Source organism: Ciconia boyciana, chromosome 26 (assembly GCF_034638445.1).
Source record: "Ciconia boyciana chromosome 26, ASM3463844v1, whole genome shotgun sequence".
NCBI lineage: Eukaryota > Metazoa > Chordata > Aves > Ciconiiformes > Ciconiidae > Ciconia > Ciconia boyciana.
The window spans coordinates 2207778-2227230 of record NC_132959.1 but is presented as its reverse complement, the minus strand read 5'-3'; the positions used below and the strand labels follow the sequence as shown (position 1 = coordinate 2227230).

The 19453-nt window shown below is 58.4% G+C and overlaps 3 protein-coding genes across 5 annotated transcripts; all 3 read left to right on the top strand.

Moving 5' to 3' along the window:
* The first annotated feature begins 39 nt into the window (after nt 1-39).
* Nucleotides 40-2978, top strand: CIART (circadian associated repressor of transcription). The gene is given in 7 exon segments (XM_072846486.1): nt 40-51; nt 710-1052; nt 1560-1787; nt 1790-1881; nt 2090-2165; nt 2251-2329; nt 2441-2978. Coding segments are annotated over 7 exon segments (1221 nt in total). The 3' UTR covers nt 2832-2978.
* Nucleotides 2979-3504: 526 nt separating this feature from the next.
* MRPS21 (mitochondrial ribosomal protein S21) lies at nt 3505-5056 on the top strand. 2 transcript variants are annotated; one of them, XM_072846741.1, is made up of 3 exons: nt 3505-3692; nt 4014-4109; nt 4833-5056. In XM_072846741.1, the coding sequence occupies exons 2-3, from the start codon at nt 4027-4029 to the stop codon at nt 5011-5013; spliced, it is 264 nt and encodes an 87-aa protein (XP_072702842.1). In that variant the 5' UTR covers nt 3505-3692; nt 4014-4026; the 3' UTR covers nt 5014-5056. The 2 variants fall into 2 exon arrangements, with proteins under 2 accessions (XP_072702842.1, XP_072702841.1); XM_072846740.1 differs by having other exon boundaries at nt 3506-3692; nt 4011-4109.
* Nucleotides 5057-5254: 198 nt separating this feature from the next.
* Nucleotides 5255-19125, top strand: PRPF3 (pre-mRNA processing factor 3). Of its 2 annotated transcripts, none has more exons than XM_072846738.1 (17): nt 5255-5400; nt 5968-6049; nt 7749-7930; nt 8678-8808; nt 11996-12142; nt 12613-12696; nt 12807-13027; nt 13390-13696; nt 14399-14565; nt 15198-15280; nt 15864-16007; nt 16291-16390; nt 16913-17026; nt 17580-17698; nt 18292-18375; nt 18476-18537; nt 18859-19125. In XM_072846738.1, exons 3-17 carry the CDS (start codon nt 7786-7788, stop codon nt 19003-19005), a joined length of 2055 nt encoding a protein of 684 aa, XP_072702839.1. In that variant the 5' UTR covers nt 5255-5400; nt 5968-6049; nt 7749-7785; the 3' UTR covers nt 19006-19125. The 2 variants fall into 2 exon arrangements, with proteins under 2 accessions (XP_072702839.1, XP_072702840.1); XM_072846739.1 differs by lacking the exon at nt 5255-5400 and adding an exon at nt 5577-5731.
* Nucleotides 19126-19453: the final 328 nt, after the last annotated feature.

Below are 19453 nucleotides of genomic sequence, written 5' to 3'. Positions count from 1 at the left end.
GAGGGGCCATCCCCGGGGCGTCGGGGCGGGGGGACGGGGATGGGCTCTGGGGTTGTGGGGCTGGGGGCCTTGGGAGGGGCTGGGGGGCTGGGGGCTGGGGGCTGTGGGTGCTGGGGGTTTGGGGCTGGGGGTGCTGGGGGCTCTGGGGGGCCCTGGGGCGGGGCGGACCCTGCACCGGCTCCCCTCACCCCGCCCCTCTGCCAGCCCCGCCCCTCTGCCAGCCCCGCCCCTTTACCAGCCCCGCCTCCTTATCTAGCCCCGCCCCCTCCCCCCCGCGGCGGCCCGCGGACACGCGCGCGCCCAGGACGCCCCGCCCCGCCAGCGCTCCCGTGCGCGTGCTTACGTCACCCAGGCGCGCGCCCCGCCCCCACGTGGGGGCCCACGCGCCGGCCCTCCCGCATTATGTAACCGCGCCCAGGCGAGGCCGCGCCCCCCCATTGGCCGCGCCGGCCGTGACGCGCGGCCGAGGCCACCGCCCATTGGCGGCTCGCGGCGGGGCGGGGCGGGGGCGGGGGGAGGGGGCTCCTCGTGCCCCCGCCGCGCGGCGGGGGCGTGGCCCGGGACCCCCCAGCGCGGGGCCCCGTGACCCGGCCCGGCTCCTGCCTGCCCCCCGCCGCCCGCCAGGGGGCGCTGCCCGGCGCCGCGTCCCCCCGTGTCGCCACATGGGGGGGCGTGGCCGCGGCCCCACCCTCCCGGCCAATCAACGCAGGGCGGCCTCCGCATTGGGCAGAGCCGCCGGCGGCGCGGGCCAACGGGGGCGAGAGGGCGGGGCGGGGCGCGGAGGCTCCGCCCGCTGCCGGGGAGCGGCGTCCAATGGGCGCGCGGGGGGGGCGGGGCCCAGCGGGAGGCACGTGCGGCCGCGCACGTGTCCGCGTGGGGCCGCCGCAGCCGGGGCGGAACCGGCGCCGGCGCCGGGACGGGAACGGGGACGGGGACAGGGACGGGGACAGCGGCACCGGCACCGGGACGGGGACACCGGCACCAGCACCGGGGCACCGGCACCACCACCGGCACGGGGACACCGGCACCGCCGCAGCTGCGGCCGGGAGCAGGTAGGACCGGGGTGGCCGGGGCCGGGTGGGGGGTCCCGGTGCTGGGGCTGGCAGGGTCCCCGGCAGGGTTAGGGGGCCTGGGTGAGGGGCGCGGGACCAGATGGGGGGGGGACGACCGGGCCTGGGTATGAGGCTCCCGGGGCCGGTTGGGGGGCCCGGTGCCAGGTTGGGGTCCCGGTGCTGGGTGGGGGGTCCCGGAGCTGGCGGTCTCCACCCTGGGTGGGGGGTCCTGGGGCCGGTCGGGGGGGTCCTGGGGGTCCCAGTACTGTGGGTGGGGGGTCCCCACCTTGGGTGGGGCTTCTGGTGCTGGGCGGGGGGTCCCCATCCTGGGTGGGGGGTCCTGGTGCTGGGGTGAAGGGTCCCGGTTCCTGCACCCCCCACCCTGTGCCAGACCCGCCGCCCCGGGAGCCCACAGGGGGTGCCCACGGGGGAGCGCGGCGGTTTCTTTATTTCCCATTTTTTCCCCAATTTCCCCCCTTTTCCCCCTCTTTTCCTCCCTCTCTCCAGGCGGCCTCGGCCGGGCGGCACCGCAGGAGCTGAACCCGGGGAGAGGCTCCTCCGGGGGGGCCCCCCCCGCCATGGAGCCCCCCGCCCGCGCCTGCTCCTGCGGCTCCCCCGCCTCCAGCCCGGGGGGCCCCTCCGACAGCGAGGCCGAGGCGGGCGGCCCCCCCCCGAGCCCCCCCAAACCTGAGCGGAGCCGCAAGCGGCCGGGACAGCCGGACCAAGCGCCCCCGAATTGCCCTCGTCGCCCCGGGGGGGGAAGCGGCCCCGAAAGGGCGATGGGGGGGACACCCCTCCCAGCGAGGGCGACCGGCTTTTTGCCCAAAAAGTGAGTTTTGGGCAGCAAAATGGAGGAGCACCCCCAAATCTGGGGGGTGGGGCAGCACTTGGCTCCCCAAAATGCTTCTCCGCCCCGGCTCTGCCTCAGTTTCCCCACCTGAAACGGGGGGGGGGTGAGGGGGGGGAGAAGCAAGGGGGGGGACACGACACCCCCTGCCCAGTCGATCCGGCCACCATCCTCCTCCTCTTCCTCGCAGTGCCTGGAGCTGCGGGGCTTCATCCAGCCGCTGGCGGAGCTGCTGGAGGGGCTGAAGCGGGGGCGATACGACAGAGGTGGGTGCCCCCGCACCCCTTCCCCTCCCCCTCGCCCCCCCCCCCCGCCCCAAGGAGGATTCACAGGTTTTGGGGTCCCGAGCAGGGCTGAGCAGCTTCCAGCAGAGCGTGGCCATGGACCGGATCCAGCGGATCATCGGGGTCCTGCAGAAGCCCGAAATGGGGTGAGTGTCCCCCCCCAAAACTCCGGGGGGGGGGGGGGGGCAGAGGGACACCCCCCATAGGGCGTCCCCAACCCCCAGCAGCGGGGTGACGGGCGCTCTCCGCCCCCACAGCGCCCGCTACCTGGGGACGCTGCTGCAGGTCGAGGGGATGCTGAGGGTCTGGTTCCCACACGTCGCCCCCAAACCCGCGCAGGATCCGGCCCCCGCCTCCGCCCTCCTCCTCGTCCGCTGCCGCCCCCGCCGGCCCCCCGGGGCACCCCGCTGCCGACGCCTGCCCGGGGACACCCCCCCCTCCGTCCCCACGGGGACGTTGGGGACAACGCATCGGGGGGGACGTCCCAGGTGCCACCGCCCCACCCAGACCGGGGCCCCCGCGTCCCCCCGGTGCCGGATGCGTGACCCGCCCCCCCCCCGCCGGGGGGGGGTCTCTCCTGGTTTTCTTGGGTTTTGCCTTTTTGGATGGTTGGTTTTTTTGGTTTTTTTTTTAAATTGTGGACAGTGAGACCTGCGGGCGGGCGGGGCCGTCCCATGGGGGGACCCCGAGACCCCCCCCGGGAGCCCCAAAACCCCCCGGGTGGGGGTGGGGTGGGGCACGTGCCTTCGCCAGAGCGGAGCCCCTCCCCGGGGGTCTCATGCCTTGGTGCCCTGCGGGGGGCCGGGGCGGGGGCTGGCCCCCCGCCGGGCTCGTGCCTTCCCCCGCGTGGCATTTTGGGGGGCCGGGGCGGGGTGTCGTGTGTGTCCCCCCCGCGAGTGGGGCTGCCCCACGGCTCGGCCCTGCTGGAAGCAATAAACGCCGCGGGAGCGGCCGGGGCCGCCCGGTGCCGGTGTCCTCTGTCCCCTGGGGGGGTGGGGGGGGTCCCTGTGCCTGGTGCCACCCCTGTCCCCCTCCGCGGTGGGACCCCCGTGTGCCCCCCCCACGGTGCCCCGCTGCTGTGCGGCAGGGCCGGGGGCGGGGGGCAGACCCGGTGCCCCCCAGCCTGGCCCCACACATCTCCCGGACGCCCAGCCTGGCCCCACGGGGTGCGGTGCCCCCAACGTGCCCCACCCCCCCAGCCCCACGGGGCCGGGCCTGGAGGCCCTCGACAGGGCCCGGTGCCCCCCCCATCCCGCCCCTGACCCCTGCCCCACATCCGAGCCCTGACCCCGTCACCTGCACCCCGAGGGTTAACCCCCGCCCCCGTGCCCCACATCCCAGCCCCGCCCCTTGCCCCACAAGCTCAGGCCCCGCCCCCGGCCCCGCCTCCCAGCCACGCCCCTCCCCGAACCCGGCTCCCCAAGCCCCGCCCCACAGCCCCGCGACCCTCGCCGCAAGCCACGCCCCCGCGGTGCCCGGATTGACTTCCGGTTCCGGGGCGCTGGGGCGGTGAGTGGAACGGGCGCGGCTTCCCCGGGGGGGGGGGGGGGGGTCCCGCCGCGATCGCGACGTGTGCGGGACCGGGACGGGAATGGGGACGGGGACCGGGACGCGGCGGGGGGGCAGCGGCGGCTCTGCCGGGGCCTCCGGTGGCGGGGGGGCCGGGCCCTTCCGTGAGGGGAGGGGGCCCTTACCGGGTCCCGCCGTGAGGGGAGGGGGGGCCCTGCCAGCTCCCGCCGTGGGGTGGGGGGGGAAGAACCAAGAAGCGGCCCTGCCGGAGGTGCGGGGCCCGGGGCCGCCCCGGCCCAGCCGCCCCCCGTCCCGCAGCAGAGCGGCGGCCGCCATGGCGAACCACCTCCGCTTCGTGGGCCGCACCGTCATGGTCCAGAACGGCAACGTGGAGGCGGCGTACGGCGCTCTCAACAGGTGAGGGGCCGGGGGGAACCGGGGGGGGTCACCGGGGCTGCCCCGGGGCTCGGCCGGGCGGGGACCCCACGGCGCTGGGGCGGCTCTGGGGCTCGGGAGGGTCCCGTTAAGCTGGAGGACAGAACGATGGCGCTAATTAAATCGGGGTTAATTAGTTAATGGGTGGGGGTCTCCGCCTCGAATCCCCCCGTGGCGCGTCCGTGGGGGCTCTTCGTCCCGTTTGACCCCGAGAATTGGGCTCAGAACATAGATTTTTAGGGGTTTTCTCTACGCTTGAGGCCTCTGAAGCACAGGCGGTGACGGGAGGGCCCTGCGGGGCTTGTCCCGCCGGCTCTCTGTCCCGCCGCCTCCTCGGACACGGATTTTATTCAATGAAAAAGAATTAAAAAAAGAAATGGGCACAAAACCGGGCAGGGATGCGGGCAGCGGCGTCGCCGGGCATTTGGAGGGTTGGTGGCCGGCGACAGCCCCTCGCAGGGGCAGCCGAGGAGGAGAGGCCATCGTCGCACCGCACCCGCCTTCGTTAGTCCCAGCTTAACGAAGCTCCCGGCGTTAGAAGCTCCCTCGTGATCCGAGGTCGGGTCCTTCCCGCGGGCGACGGTTCTGGAAGCCGCAAACCCCACGCGGAAACGCTTCGGCTCTGGCGCCGCGGCCGCAGAAATTGGGGGGGGGGCCGTGGGTGGGGGGTGCGGGGTGTCTCACCTCACCTCTCCCCCTCCCCAGGATCCTCTCGCACGACGGCCTGGTGGAGGCGGTGCGGCGGCGGCGGTACTACGAGAAGCCGTGCCGGCGGCGGCAGCGCCTGGCCTACGAGGCGTGCCGGCGGGTCTACAACGCCGAGATGGGGCGGAAGATCGGCTTCCTGGCACGGAGCAGCCGGCAGGACCCCTGGCTGGGCTGCTAGGGGGGCGGCCGTTCCCCCCTCCAAATAAAGGCCCCTCCCTTTAGTCGCGTTTTAATTTATTTTTATTTAATTACGCCTGATGAGGCGGGGGTTGGCCCCGCGGCGGACACGTGGTCGGTTCCCGCGCTCGCAGCCGGTGGGGGGGGTGTGTGCTCGCCAACCACGTGATGTGGGCGGGGCCGGGAGAGCGCGCCCCGCCTCTTCCCTGTAAGCTCCGCCCCTGTCCTCACGCCCCACCCTCCTCCTTCTTCCCGGCACCCCCCGCGTGAGCGGGCGCGCAGGCGCCGCGCGGCCCTTTCCGCTTCCGCCCCGACGTGCCGTCGCCGTCAGGGCCGCCGCTGACCGGGCCGGGGCCTGCCGGGGCCGCGCCCCGCCGCGCCCGCTCCGGTGAGGGCAGGGGGCCCGCCCCTGACGGGAGGGGGGCGCTGGGGGCAGCGCGGGAAGGAAGGAAGGAAGGAGGGAGGGGGGCGCCGGGCGGGAGAGGACGCGGCTGAGGGGCGGCACCGGGGAGGCCGGGCCTGAGGCGGCCCCGGGGCTGGGCGCCGGCCCCCAACCGGCGCGGAGCCGTTCGCCGTGGGCCCTCCGCGCTGGGGCTGCTTCCCCCGGCGAGGCCGCACCGAGGGGGTCCCGCTCGCAGCGCCGGGACTGGAAGGGGGGGCGGCCGGCGAGGGCAGCGCGGGCTCCGGCGGGCCGGATGGAGCCGCCGCTTCCCGTAGCGGTGGGAAGCTGGGGCCGTGCGGGAGACCGGCGGGCTCCGCGGGTGGCGGCTGCGGGGGCCGCCGGGGATCTCCGGCGCCGAGTTCCAGCGCTTCGGTGGCGACCGGGCGTGTGAAGCCGCGTCCCGGGCATGTGAAGCCGGTGTCTGCTCGGGGCCGGAGCCTGGGCGGGAATTCTGACCTCAGGCGGGCGAGTTTGAGGTGGCGAAGCTGAACTCTCCTTGTTTTCTCCCCGAAGGAAGCAGTTTGTCTGGCCGACAGCATCGCGGGAGCATCGGCTTCGGGTTCTCACCATTCCGGGAAGTAACGCAGTGAAGACGGTTAGTGCTTGTATCTGTATTTAAAATCTGACGTAGCCGTTATTTATTTCCCCACCGGGTTCCTTGTTGACGCCCCATGCGAGTCCCCGCGGTCCCGGGGGTGCTCGAAGTGCTGGCGGAGGCGTTCCCTACGGACAGTGAACGGCGCGTTTGCTCTCCCGATATTCTGAGTGAAACGCCGATAAACCTGTTGTGCTCCTCTGTGGGTCCTTGTTAGATTAAAGAGGTTGAAGGTTAATATAGAGCTTAAAAGAAGCACTAATTATATAAGTTCCACGTTTAATAGCAGAAGTGCACGAAGCTATTGATGTGTCAGTGTAGTAATTAATTATTTCAACTCGTCTTGAACCTTCGGCTTTGTCCCGAAGCGTTACGTACTGCAAAGTCAGAACTTAGAGGTGGAATTCTGTAATAATGTTCTTTTTAGGCTGTATTTGACGTTGTTTTTCAATATATCTCTGCGAAACCTGCCGTAAAAAGGAGGCGGCCGCAGAGATTTTTCAGGCGTTGGGCTGCAGAGAGGTAAGAGCTCTCCAGAGGGAGCGGGCCCCCTCGTCGCTGCTTTAAACCTTAAGATTTTCTTCTCTTGGCTGCCGTTCACAGACCACAAATCGAGAAGTACTTCGTTAGAACTAACGCCCAGGCTCTTAATTCTTAGTTTCAGGAACGATAACCGTATTTGATCGGATTTCTGTTAAAATAGACCGACGTTAATGTCAAGGCTCTGCAGGCCTTTTCGTGTGGGGAAGAAATGCCGAGGTCAAACATATTTCCTTAAGAAGATTTTCTCCTGTTTCCAGATAAAGGAGACTTGGTTTCCAAATCAGATTAGAGCCCGGGCGCGTAATTAAATGTTATTGCATCTGCAGACCGTGACCGACAGCGTGAGAACCGCTAACACTTAACTGCGAGAAATTTTTGCCTTGAAAAATCTGTAATTTCGGGTTCGCCGACGGTGGCTGCTGGTTTAAGCAGCAAACACAGAAGCAGCTGGGCGTGTGCTGAACTTTTAAGTATCGGTGAAGCAGAGCGTGTTCAAAGTAGTTTGTGAACCTCACGGGAAAGAGACTAATTAAGGGTGAGCGGGTGCGTGTGAGGTTTTCCTATATCTGCTTGAGGTGTTGTTTAGCTCACGTCGTGTGAGGCAGGCTTGCAATCGCTCTTCTGAAACTATGGAGCGCAGACTGTGGGTCTTGAGGCGCATTAGTAACTGGCCTAGCAGCCACGAAAAGAACCGAGAGAGGTTCAGAGAGAAGCTGAGGCGTGAAGGGACGCCCCGAGACCAAATGTTCCCGTCCCGTTTGTGGGGGATCCGTGTGTGGAAGCGGAGCCTGATGTGGAAGGACGGGTACGGTGCTCATCACGTGTCCTTCTGTTGTCCGTGAGGGAAGGCTGGTGGGACATGGGAGGTTCAGGGCTTTCTCTGCAGAGTAATCTGCAAGCACAATTTCCCTTCGCAGGGCTTGATGCTATGTCTTGTTTGCTCAGGTCGTGGGCTCCTCACTGCTGAGGGCCTTCCTCCACGTGTGGCTCACCTAATTTTAGCTTGTGTTTTAAAAACAATGGAGAAAAAGTCATCTCTGAGAGCTTTCACCACTTCTGAGCTTTCTCATGAAGGAGCAAGGCACAGCACTGGAGCAATGATGATCTGAGACTTTATTTTACTAGGCTGTGGTTTTCTCGTCTGTCTTCTTTACAGGTACAAGCGAGATAATTCAATTCAGCTCCTGGCAAAGATGTCGCTCTCCAAAAGGGAATTGGATGAGCTGAAACCATGGATCGAGAAGACAGTGAAGAGAGTCCTGGGGTTCTCGGAGCCCACCGTGGTCACTGCAGCGCTGAACTGCGTTGGGAAGGGCATGGACAAGAAGAAAGCAGCCGGTACGTCCCGCAGGCTCCAACCCTAACCCTGCAGCTGTTTGTAGAGGTGGTCAGACCCCCTTGACGGAGAAAATAGGTGCACACAAAGCCTCAAATAGCCTTGAAATAGCCTCAAATCAGATTTAAACTCCCTCCCTCTATTCCCGGAAGACCGACCTCATGCTGAGCTGCATGGCAGGTTGTGGTTTTGTTGCCGGTGATGGCTGGCAGTGTCGGGGGCGTCCTTGCAGGTGTGAAATCTGGTTTGCGTTGAGCCAGTTTTATAAAACAAACAAAACCCCCCAAACCTGGAAACTCTCGAGTGTACGTGGGGGTGATTCTGACTCAACCTGGATGAGGCAGAGGTGAGTACATGCAAATCCACACAGACAGGTGAGACACGATCAAAAGCTGTGGAATATGTTACAAAAACCGAGGAAGTGAAAAAGAATTTAAGGCCTCTTTTTCTAAAGGAATTGAAAACGATAATTTAACCTGTGGCGCTTTTTTTGACCATTAGAGCCCTAATTTTTTCTAGTCGAGGTCTGGACTGCCTTAATCCTTCAGAGTTTAAAGCTCCTGACAACAGGATCCGCAGATCCCAGAGGCCTCTGGAGCCCAGGTCGCAGGCCCCGCTGCATTAGTAGGGTTGAATCCACCTTTAAATAAGTGGTTTACAGCTTCGCAGAAGTCTCTGCAAATTCTCCGTTCTCCTGCTCATCCCAAGCAGTGAATTCTGCCATTTACACAACTCCCCCTCTTTTCCAGACCACCTCAAGCCCTTTCTGGACGATTCCACCCTACGATTTGTGGACAAGCTCTTTGAAGCGGTGGAGGAAGGCCGAAGCTCCAGGCACTCCAAATCCAACAGTGACCGGAATCGGAAGCGAGAGCTGAAGGTGATTATTGATTGCTTTTTTCTGTGGTTCGGTGGCCGTGGAGGCAGCACAGGTACTCTGCCACACTTTCCTCTTCCAGAGAGGTACATCTCGTAACGCTTAAAGTTCAAGAGAAAAGACCCTTCTCCATGATGAAGTGTGTGAGCCTTTACCTTCCGGTTCTCTTTACCTTCAGATGAGGTAGCGCCGTGCTCTCCGTGCTCTCCTTGCTGGCGGCCAAGATGGAAGCTTAGGCTTTTGGTTTCTCTAACGATCTCCACCAGGCTTGTGCAGCAGAGTAACTTCACAGGGCACCATCTCTCTGTTTTCTTTCGTACTCTTGCGTTGGCAGTGCTGTGTTTTTCCTGGGAGCCTGGGATAGGTTCTCCCAGCTCCCAGCAACTTCCCGTTGCTCTTCCTCGCCCAGATGCGCCGCGTTTCACTCCGCCAGCCGAGTCTCCCCGTCAGCAAGTGAATGGGGCTCTGCGGTGGGTGATCTGGTGGGTTTTCATTCTCTTTTTTCCATCCGAAATCAACAGAGGGTGGTTTTTGACAAGTCGCGTCGTAGCACAAGGTTAATTACAGCAGGGATTTAATAGCGCTCTGGTGTTTCTCCCATCTAACGCTTGTCTGGGATGGTGGAGGTCTCATGCATCCAAACCTGTTTTCACCTCCTTTCTTCTCTTGAAGACTTTACTCGCCATCTTCTGGAATTGCATTTTTCCCATCACTTGCATACCGAGTTTAAAAGGGGCTACTCTCCATGCTGCTCCCCGCTTACAAAGTAAGTTTCCTTTCACTTTTTCCGAGGTTCCTATCTTATGGCAATCTTTCCGAGGTTCCAATTTTATGGTTTTAGTCAGCACTTAACCTCAGCGAGCTAGAATAATCCTGTTCAGGATTTGGATCTCTTCAGGTGTGCTGGGAGACAGCTTCCTCCACTCCCTATTTTCTGTTAGAAACTTGCTTTTTTCTCCCACTGTCTGGCTGAGGCTTTAACTGGTGCCAGAGAAGGGTCTCCTCCAGGTCTGGGTACATTCACCGGTTAGGGAATGGCGCGTTAAAACAGCTTCCATCCTGCAGAGCTGGTGCAGCCCGAGGAGTAGCGGTGCAACCCAATTTACTCGTCTGGAGAGGTTTGGGTTCACATGTCCCAGCCTCCCGAGAGCAGCAGTAGCTTGAAAGGACTTCAGTCTTCTGCAGCTTTCTTGATCACAACAGAGGTGCCAATAAGTGTCTTTCGAGTATTTCCGTGCTGCCGTTCCACTTTAATTTGGGTACTGGGCTGGCACAGCCACGCACTGTGCCGAGCTGCCATGGGGCCGTTAGAAAGCGAGGTTTCGGCTAGGCTGGTGGATCCTAGCTGCTCCCCTCCACCCTCTTGCTTTTGACCTCTTGGGGAGATGGCAGAGAGATAGGGACGTCATCAATCCCATCGCTGCTTGGTGCTTCGTGGTGGCAGGACTGGGGGCTGCAGCCTGGCGGGGTGAGTCTTGCAGCCCCGTGGCACGGCTAACACGTGTGGATCCCACCTTTCTTCACAAGTTGAATTCAGATCGTGCCCACCGTCGGGCTGTCTTGTCCTCTCATCTTCCTCGAGGCCGTGGCCAGTGTGCTGCATTACGGGGAGGGGAGGGAGCAGCATCCTGTTGCAGAGGGGATCTTGTGCTGGTCGAGCGGAGCAGGGATGGGGCTGGGTGTGCAGTAGGTGATTCTTCTCCAGTGAAGCGTCCGCTGGGGTGTCTCGCATGACCGCAGGTGATTAATGGTGTTCTCAGCTTCCCAGCTAACCCGAAAGCGCGGCTGGGAAGCCGCAGAGCAGACCTATCCTCTTCTCTTGGCTCCTGGCGTGGGGACAGGCGTCCTGCCTGCCAAATTGTCAGCCCTTCTCTCCAGAATTACCTTTCTTGGAGGTCCTCCATCAAGGTCTAGATCTGTCCTGACCCTGCTGTAACGCGAGATGGTCTGGTGAGGTTGTCAGATCATGGTCATACTTGCAGACTGACTTTCCCCCCCACCCTGGTGCAGATTTTAGAGTTGAATTTGTACTTGCACACTTAGATCTTGTAGCAATGAGCAGTGGATTAATTCAGAATGCTACTTACTGGTCATGTTAGCTGTCTTCAGCGTGCTGCCTGGCCTGCCTTCTCTCTCCTCGATTAACTCTTGTGGGGTAGGTCGTTGCTTGGGAAGTTTCAGGAACTAAAACGTAATGGTTTACACACTTTATACTATGGGCAAGTCCTTTCTCTTGAACTTGTAGGTTTTCCAAGAAGTACCTGTGTCTGGATGAGGAAGTGTCCTTGTAGAATATGAACCGTTATAGTGAAGAAGGGATTGCAACTAACGCTTACAACCGGTGTGTATATTTTCTTTTCGAATAACACCTTGACACACACACACTACGATAACACAGTCGCATGGACAAATCCAGTTTACCGTACACAAAACAGGCACTGACTAGATGAAATCCATGGCTGCAGTCTCACGAGCTGGAGCCTGCTTGAACAGAGCTCCGCATAAAGCGCACCTCGCCTTTTGTTTTGTGACCCTCACGCTGCATGCGAGTCCATCAGCGTGGTCGTTGCTCCGCCTGCTCTCCGAGCTGCGCTTCTCCGGAGCGGCTCAGTTTGAGCGCAGCGTCATGGGATCCGAGCTGGAGTCGGCTGGGTCGGAGTGTGAGGGAGTGCCGCAGGTGTCCCAACCCACGCTGGGGCTGGAGCTGCATCCTCCTTTTGGGGAGGAGGTGGTAGGACAGCGCAGCTTCCTTCACCAAACCCTCTGAAGTTGGCAGAAGATGTGGAAAGCATTTTAGCCCAGTCAGGTCAGCTTGTGGGTAGGCTTTTTCCATCTCTCTGGGTAGCTGAGCGAGACCTTAAATCTCCTCAGTGCCAAAAAAACTTTGACCGCCTGAGAGAACAATGCCGGCTTTTACACAGGCGCATCCCTGTGATGTCTCCTGTCCTTCAAGCTCTTGCATGGATCATCATTGATGCTTCTCTGGTGGGGGACCAGGGCGCAGGCTTCATGTGGGATTACCGGTAGATCAGCCTGCAAGTGCCGCCCTGGAAACTCTGAACCACAAGGCAGTGCTGACTGTACCGTGGCGGATCTGATCTGCGTGGTGGTTTCTCATCTTAAAACAGTGGCCGTGAGGACAACTCTTTGTTTTTAACCACTCTTTTCTCCTTCTCTCCTTTTACGTTAGGATGTGTTTGGTGATGACTCTGAGGTATCCAAGGAATCTTCCGGCGTCAAGAAGCGGCGCATACCGCGATTCGAGGAGGTTGAGGATGAGCCTGAGGTCATTCCAGGCCCGCCATCAGAGAGCCCTGGGATGCTGACCAAGCTACAGGTCAGTCTAACAAGGTTGTGTTACCTGAGCTCTGCCCCGGAACAGAGCTGCCTGTGCCTGAGATCATGAATCCCAACGTGGTTTAGTGTTTATCTTAATTCATATCACAAGCTGAGCAAGCAGATGTCAAATTGCTCTTGACCGTCCTTTGTTTGCTGCGATCGTTGCCTGCGTTTGCTTCACGAGGCTCACTGCCGCTTGTGCGTTAGGCTGACGATAACGTGAAGCCTTCGAGTGAGGAAAGTTTGGATGTTCTCTTCACATAAGCTGGAGTAAATGGTTTTGGTAGAGAGTGCCTGCACTTGGATTCCTTCTCTACAGCCGTAGGTTGTTGATTGGAGCAGTTTGGTACAATTCTGTTCTGACTAAGCTGGCTTGCGTGTGTTTGCAGCTGTAAAAGGGTGCTGAGGACCCCTTCCCTCCTTCTGATAGAGGGAAGAAAAATTCACTATCCAATTTTCTTTCCACAGATCAAACAGATGATGGAGGCAGCCACCCGGCAGATTGAAGAGAGGAAAAAGCAGCTGAGTTTCATCAGTCCTCCAACACCACAGGTACCTACCAGAAGCAACAGGCGAATCCCACGGTCCCCGTTTCAGCTATGACATGTTGACTTAGGTGTGCTGGAACAGGCACGTAACAAAACTTCTTTCTCTGTCAACAGCCAAAAATTTCTTCTTCATCCCAATCGGAACGTCTCCCCATCGGCAACACGATCCAGCCCTCCCAGGCAGCGACGTTCATGAATGATGCCATCGAGAAGGCCAGGAAAGCTGCGGAGCTGCAGGCCCGAATCCAGGCTCAGCTGGCCTTGAAACCAGGGCTCATCGGCAACGCCAACATGGTGGGGCTGGCCAACCTGCACGCGATGGGGATCGCGCCACCGTGAGTACCTGCCGTTTGCTGTGTAATCCTGATGAGCGTAACGCCAGAATGCTGATGGATAGTGTGACCAAAGGTTTTCCCAGCACTGTTGGTTCCCTAACAGTGGCCTTAACGGCTGCTGAAGGAACAAATTTTATATTAAGGAGGTGAAATGGAGGTTACTCCTTCCTTGGGTAAGACTCCCAACTTCTGCACGCGAGATTTGAGTCCTTTCTGGCGGCATAGATGAGATTTAACGTTATGAGGAGGCCTTTCACAAGTCGTGGGCTGCTTTGGTGCTTACCGTGGAAATAAGGCTCACGTTTCCTTTGGATTAATGCTGTACTCGCATTTTAATGCAATGTATCTTGTCTTGCCACCAGGAAAGTGGAGCTGAAGGATCAGACAAAGCCTACGCCACTGATCTTGGATGAGCAAGGCCGAACTGTTGATGCGACTGGTAAAGAGATTGAGTTGACTCACCGCATGCCAACCCTAAAAGCAAACATCAGAGCTGTGAAGAGAGAGCAGTTCAAACAACAGCTTAAAGAAAAGCCCTCGGAAGATATGGAGTCGAACACTTACTTTGACCCCCGGGTCTCCATAACCCCAGCCCAGCGTCAGAAACGCACCTTTAAGTTCCATGAAAAAGGCAAATTTGAGAAAATTGCCCAGAGGTTGCGAACGAAGGTATTTGAGGTCTTGCCATGCTAACTGACAGCACAGAAGTGAGGGTTCGGTTCGGGATGGGAGTTGATTCTCCTCTCCTGGGATGTGAAGGGATGCTGTGTTGGCTTTGACTGAGAAGCTTTTCAGTAAAGTCACCTGAAACTTTTCTGTCAACACCGTTCTTGTCGGAAAGGCGGGCATCCAAATTAGAACATGTGTGTGGAAGGCATTTTCTTACAGCTGTCTTCACTTGATGAAAGACAAAAATCTATTTTTTTGACAAAAGATTGAAAATTTCCAAAGAGAACCGATCATTTTCTGGCCGAGTGTTCTTTCCACAGAAGTGATCACCCTGGAGGTGGAGATTTAAAGGAATCTTGGTAAAATGCCCAAGTTCTTGGGGAGAAGGGGAGAGAACAGCTTCATTAGACAGGAAAGTCCAGGGATATGATGCCTAGGGAGACGCTCCTTTGGGATCGTTCCATGCTCCTAGAAGGCTCAGTAATAAGACCAGATTTTTGTTGGCAAGTTTGTGAGCTTCTGCAAAAGCACTCCACCGTCATGTGCTGTGTGGTTTCTTCTGCGGTCTGTTTCAGATTGTTTTAAAAAAAAAAAAAAAAAACAACCAAATAAATCAGCAGGTGCCTACATATTGTGCTTTTCCTGAAGGTTGTGCTATTTTGGAATGACCTTTATGTGCCATTTTCCTCTCCTTGTTCTCAGGCTCAACTAGAAAAACTGCAGGCAGAGATCTCGCAGGCTGCCAGGAAGACGGGGATACACACTTCCACCAAGTTGGCTCTTATCACCCCGAAGAAAGAGCTGAAAGAGGGGGAGATCCCGGAGATAGAGTGGTGGGACTCCTACATCATCCCTAACGGCCTTGACTTGTAAGTAGTTTACTTGCCAGATTTTGATCGTTCTGCCGCAGGAGGAAACTCGGGGAGTTTCTCGGGGGTGACACGGTGGTCTGTTGAGCACTTGGGTAACTCAGGCCAGACGTATCTGCCTGAGCTATTGAATTCCACCTCCCTCGTCTCCGAGATCCAGGTAGGCGCTAGGTTTGCTCCCAAAGTCTCTCTTGGGGCTGGTGGTAGCCCTTCTCCCTTGTTGGAGGCAGCGTTCCTCCAGCGACTGCCATAGAGTTAGAGGAATTTTATTTTGGCCCAAAGCTGGTGGTGTGTTTTGGTTTGGTTTTTTTTTCCAAGCATGAGTGAGTGTTCTGTACAAGTCTCATTCACGGCAGAGCTGTGGGAAGCCTGCCTCCTAACCATGAACTGTGGGTGGATATTCCACCGGGGGAGACGCCTACGCATTAATACTAGGTCACTGCGCGTCTCCTTCAGCACGTCAAGCTCTGGGCTTTGCTTTGGGTAGGGATTTGCGCATGTCACGTACCCACCACGGCTGGCCCAAGGGAAGTGTTTTGGTTTTGTTTTGTTTTTTTCATGGCTTGTGTTTAAGGGAACGCAGGAATTCAGGCTGGGAGGTTTGCAATGACGCCCAACTCTCTCCTTTCTAGAAAAGGTGGAACGTCTTCAAAGAGAGACGAGTACTTTGGGATCACAAACCTCGTGGAGCACCCAGCGCAGCTCAACCCGCCAGGTACTGCCCCAGTTTTGGTTGACTTTGCTGTTAAACTAGACACAAAATACTCCGAGCGGCTGGCGCTTGGTGGGGTGAACCAGCATGCGAGCCCCCACTTGTAGCCCTGCAGCCCAGTGTCTCTTGTCCCTGTGAGGAGAAAAAATTGTGCAAAGATAAGTCTGGAAGCTCTGCAAAGGTAGCTGAAATTGGGAGGGAGACTCTCTGCCCGGTTTTTGGAAACCTGATATAAAACCTGTAGCGGTTACCAGTAGCTTGCTTACCTATCGATGGCCTGCTCTGTGCTCGCTGGGGCAGCAGTGCAGACACGAGTTCCTCATCTCCAGCAGGTTGGTTTTGACCTTCTTGCCCTGAGGAAGGGACATCAAATAACCACAGAGCGTTTTACTTCTCAGTAAAATCAAAAAATAGCCTGTTTTCCTGGTTCTGTGTTTGGTGCAAACAGCCTGCAGCGCTGCAGAGGTCGGGTTTGTCGATAAGGTGTGGATATAACGGAGCGTGGTACGGGTGTCACGGTTGCAGGCAGTGTTTTCACATCTTCAAAAGCAGGTTTACGTTTATCTTGCTTCATTTCTCTTCCCAGTGGACAGTGACACACCAGTGACCCTGGGTGTTTATTTAACTAAGAAAGAGCAGAAGAAATTACGGCGACAGACTCGGAGAGAAGCCCAGAAGGAGCTGCAAGAGAAAGTCAGGCTGGGCCTGATGCCACCGCCAGAGCCCAAAGGTAAATGACGGCTACGGCGGGCAGGCTGCGAGCAGAGCTCCGGGCTGATGCAGGCCCTTAGCCGTCAAACCAGCGGCCCGGGCCAAGCGCGGACGTGGTTGGGAATGCTGCAGGCAGCACCACCTCTACGGGATTGCACAGATCTGTGTATCGGTGTGTGTTGGTGTGACCCGATACCTACCTGTACAGTCGGTTTATGAGCCTACAGGCGTGCTTGGTATTTTTATGGCAAGCTGGTGTCCGACAGGAGCCTCTCACAGCTCCCCTCCCGTTTCCCTTGCAGTGAGAATTTCAAACTTGATGCGAGTACTGGGGACAGAAGCTGTTCAGGACCCAACAAAAGTCGAAGCTCACGTTAGAGCGCAGATGGCGAAGAGACAGAAGTAGGTGGCACGTTGTACCTTTTTTTTTTTTTTGGTCATTTTTAGATGGATTTAGTGCTGGTGCTGCATTTGTAGAGAACGAAATGCTTGAGTGGATGCAGCAAAGCAGAAGCAGTGTGATTTTCTGCGTGTTGTTCTTGTATCCTGTTTCAGCTGCCTTGAATGACCCTTCCCAGGCGTGAGGGGAGCTGGGTCTTGGTGATCAGCTCTTGCCACTGGAGAGTGGCCTCGTGCCCTGTATTAAACGAGTTTCTCACCATGATGATGATCGCCGTCACAGTTGTTACTAATCAGTGTTTTCAGGGAAGAGACCGAGGATTCATTGGACTGGTGACTGGCTTAAAAAAGCCCCTGTGCTTTTAATTCAGGCAGGTGGAGGCAGAAATCCGGGCAGGCGTTGCAGCTGCTTTGGGATCCGTGGAACATATTCTGTGCTTAGGAAGAGAAGGATCCATTTCGAAGCTGTAACGGGTACACCGCAGGCTGCATTTTGCTTATTGCTGCCTCTCTCTTTGCATCCAGAGCTCATGAAGAAGCAAACGCTGCGAGAAAGCTCACGGCAGAACAGCGGAAAGCGAAGAAGGTTAAAAAGCTGAAAGAAGACGTTTCGCAGGGAGTTCACATAGCTGTGTACAGGTGAGCGCTGGGCTGGGCGCTCTTGGCAGTGGTTCACCGTACGTCTCTTTCTAAATACACCTGAATTGCCCTATAGAAACTTGCTGATAGAGAGGAGCAGCCTTCAGTAGCACGTCAGGTTTCCATCAAGTATTAAAGTATCCCGGCCTGTAGCAATTCCACTGTCCCAAAAGACGTGTCCATTAACTCTGTCCTTAACTCACCGTGTTACAGCCGAGCACTAAAAACACGTCAGGTTTGGAGCATTTCAGCTGGGATTGAAGTTTCTGATGAGGAGAGCCATTTCCCGGCTGTCAGAGCTAACCTGGTACATTGATGTGCAGAAATCGGGAAACTTTCGAGATCTAAATGAAATGAGAATGGGAAGGGACGGACGCAGCTCCTCTGAGCAGTCCAATAACAAACGAGGTGTGGGTAAAGCCCCTGAGGAGCTGGAGGAGGAAATGCTGGACCCAATCGAGGCAGGGTAGGAAGCTCTTATGGCTGGTGATAATAGTTCTGTTTTTCTACAAAGGTTTGGTGTTTTGTTTTTTTTTTTTTATCCGATCCTTAGGGTCAGAAACTTGAGCAATCCAGCAAAAAAATTCAAAATCGAGGCGAACGCTGGCCAGCTGTACTTAACAGGCGTGGTGGTGTTACATAAAGATGTCAACGTGGTCGTGGTAGAAGGAGGTGAGGACTTCCGAGGCAGGCTTTTGGTCACGGCGTAGCGTTCAAAAGCTTGCCTCTTAGCAAAAATTACCATGAAAATTGTTGACTGAGGGTTACGGAAGGACAAGGAAATAAGGAGGCTGTTTGAAACTCCCTTAATTACGGCTCTAATGGGGTTAGTGCTGACTGCAGAGCGCACTGTAATCCAGTTAGAAAACCCAGCGCATTCGATGTTGAAGGGAAAAGCACTTGATTTGAATTCGCGATGCTCTGAGCGGATGCTTAGAGGGAGGAGAGCCTCATCTCTCAGTCTGGCGCAGTTCCTCACGGTTTGCACAGTTCTAAGTAATTTTGCGAGGTGTCAAAGAGCCTGTTTGGCAGCAGGAAATCCCGAGGTGGCCGAAAGCTGCGCCAAAGGATGCGGGAAAGGCTTGGCCAACCCGGGCGCGTTAGTGCTGGGTCGGCCTGGCCACGCTTTACTTGCCCGTGCCCGGTCGGCTGGGTGCGCTGGGAAGTGTTTGTGGGCATCGTTTGGCTTCTGCTGCTTTTTAGAACCTCCTAAAAACTGAAGGTTAAAGGACTTTTTGTGAATGTTGAGTCTCGATTCTCCCCAGGCCCGAAAGCACAGAAGAAATTCAAACGTCTTATGCTTCATCGAATAAAATGGGACGAACAAACATCGAACACAAAGGGAGAGGGTAAGTGTAAAACTGCGTGCGGAGGGGTGGTGAAGCAGCTCCTTCTCTGCCTTTGGGACTAAAATTAGCTTTATTGGTGGTTTGGTTTTTTTTTTTTCAGATGATGATGAGTCTGATGAGGAGTCTGTTAAGAAAACAAACAAATGCTCTCTGGTTTGGGAGGTGAGTCGCGGGTGTAGTTCAATACGGGGGGGCTTAGGCTGGAGGGAAGCGAGCCCCGTCTGACAGCAGCTGAGGCAGAAACGATGTTCTGAGGCTTCGGATCGGACGCAAACCTGCCGCTCTGACGCTTTCTGTAGCGTTTCCTGAGCTGTAGCCGAACTAGGAACGTCTCCCGCACACAGTGCCTGTGCGGCGCTCCCCCTAGTCACGCGTCAGCCTGAAAAAATATTCATTCCCGGGTTCCCCGAGTCGCTCGGAGCCGTGTTTCCCGTGACTTTCCCCCAGAGGTGGGTTGGAAAGCGTCCCTTTTCTCCTCCCCAGGGCACAGCGAAGGACCGCAGCTTCGGCGAAATGAAATTTAAGCAGTGCCCCACGGAGAACATGGCACGGGAGCACTTTAAGAAGCACGGCGCAGAGCACTACTGGGACCTGGCCCTCAGCGAGTCCGTGCTGGAGTCCACAGACTGAGGTGAGGGGGCCGCCGCCGCCCCCCTCCTCACACCACCCCCCCCCGCTGGATCTCGGACAGCCCTCTCCTCCCCTTCCTCTCCTCAGTGCAGCGATTAAAGACATATTTTTTAAAACAAATCACCGTTACGCTTGTTTTCGGGACAAAGCGGTGAGGTGGGGGGGTGACGGCGGAGGCTGCCTGCCCCTGGGTTTTGCCTTCGCTGTCTGTGGAAAGAAGCCGGACGGGGGGGCGACCTGCTCTCAAGGGTGTCTGAGGGAACCGGGGGGCGCAGGCTGCCCTTGGGCGTCGGGCGGTGGCAGGAGCCGCCTCCCCCTCCTTTATTTACACCACAAACTGTTTGCTTTAAAAGCCGCAGCTCTTTTCTAGCCCCGGGGTTGTGACCAGGCCCGACGCCCCCCCCCACGGCCGGGGCGGCCGCCATCTTGCACGGCGGGGGCCGGCGCA

Excerpts from the sequence above, each read along its gene's own strand:
- PRPF3 (XM_072846738.1), top strand. The coding sequence starts at position 7,786 with ATGTCGCTCTCCAAAAGGGAATTGGATGAGCTGAAACCATGGATCGAG. Across the intron at positions 8,809-11,995 it reads ATCGGAAGCGAGAGCTGAAG|GATGTGTTTGGTGATGACTC; the intron begins GTGATTATTGAT and ends CTTTTACGTTAG. Across the intron at positions 16,391-16,912 it reads CAGATGGCGAAGAGACAGAA|AGCTCATGAAGAAGCAAACG; the intron begins GTAGGTGGCACG and ends CTTTGCATCCAG.
- MRPS21 (XM_072846741.1), top strand. The coding sequence starts at position 4,027 with ATGGCGAACCACCTCCGCTTCGTGGGCCGCACCGTCATGGTCCAGAAC. Across the intron at positions 4,110-4,832 it reads GCGTACGGCGCTCTCAACAG|GATCCTCTCGCACGACGGCC; the intron begins GTGAGGGGCCGG and ends CCCCCTCCCCAG.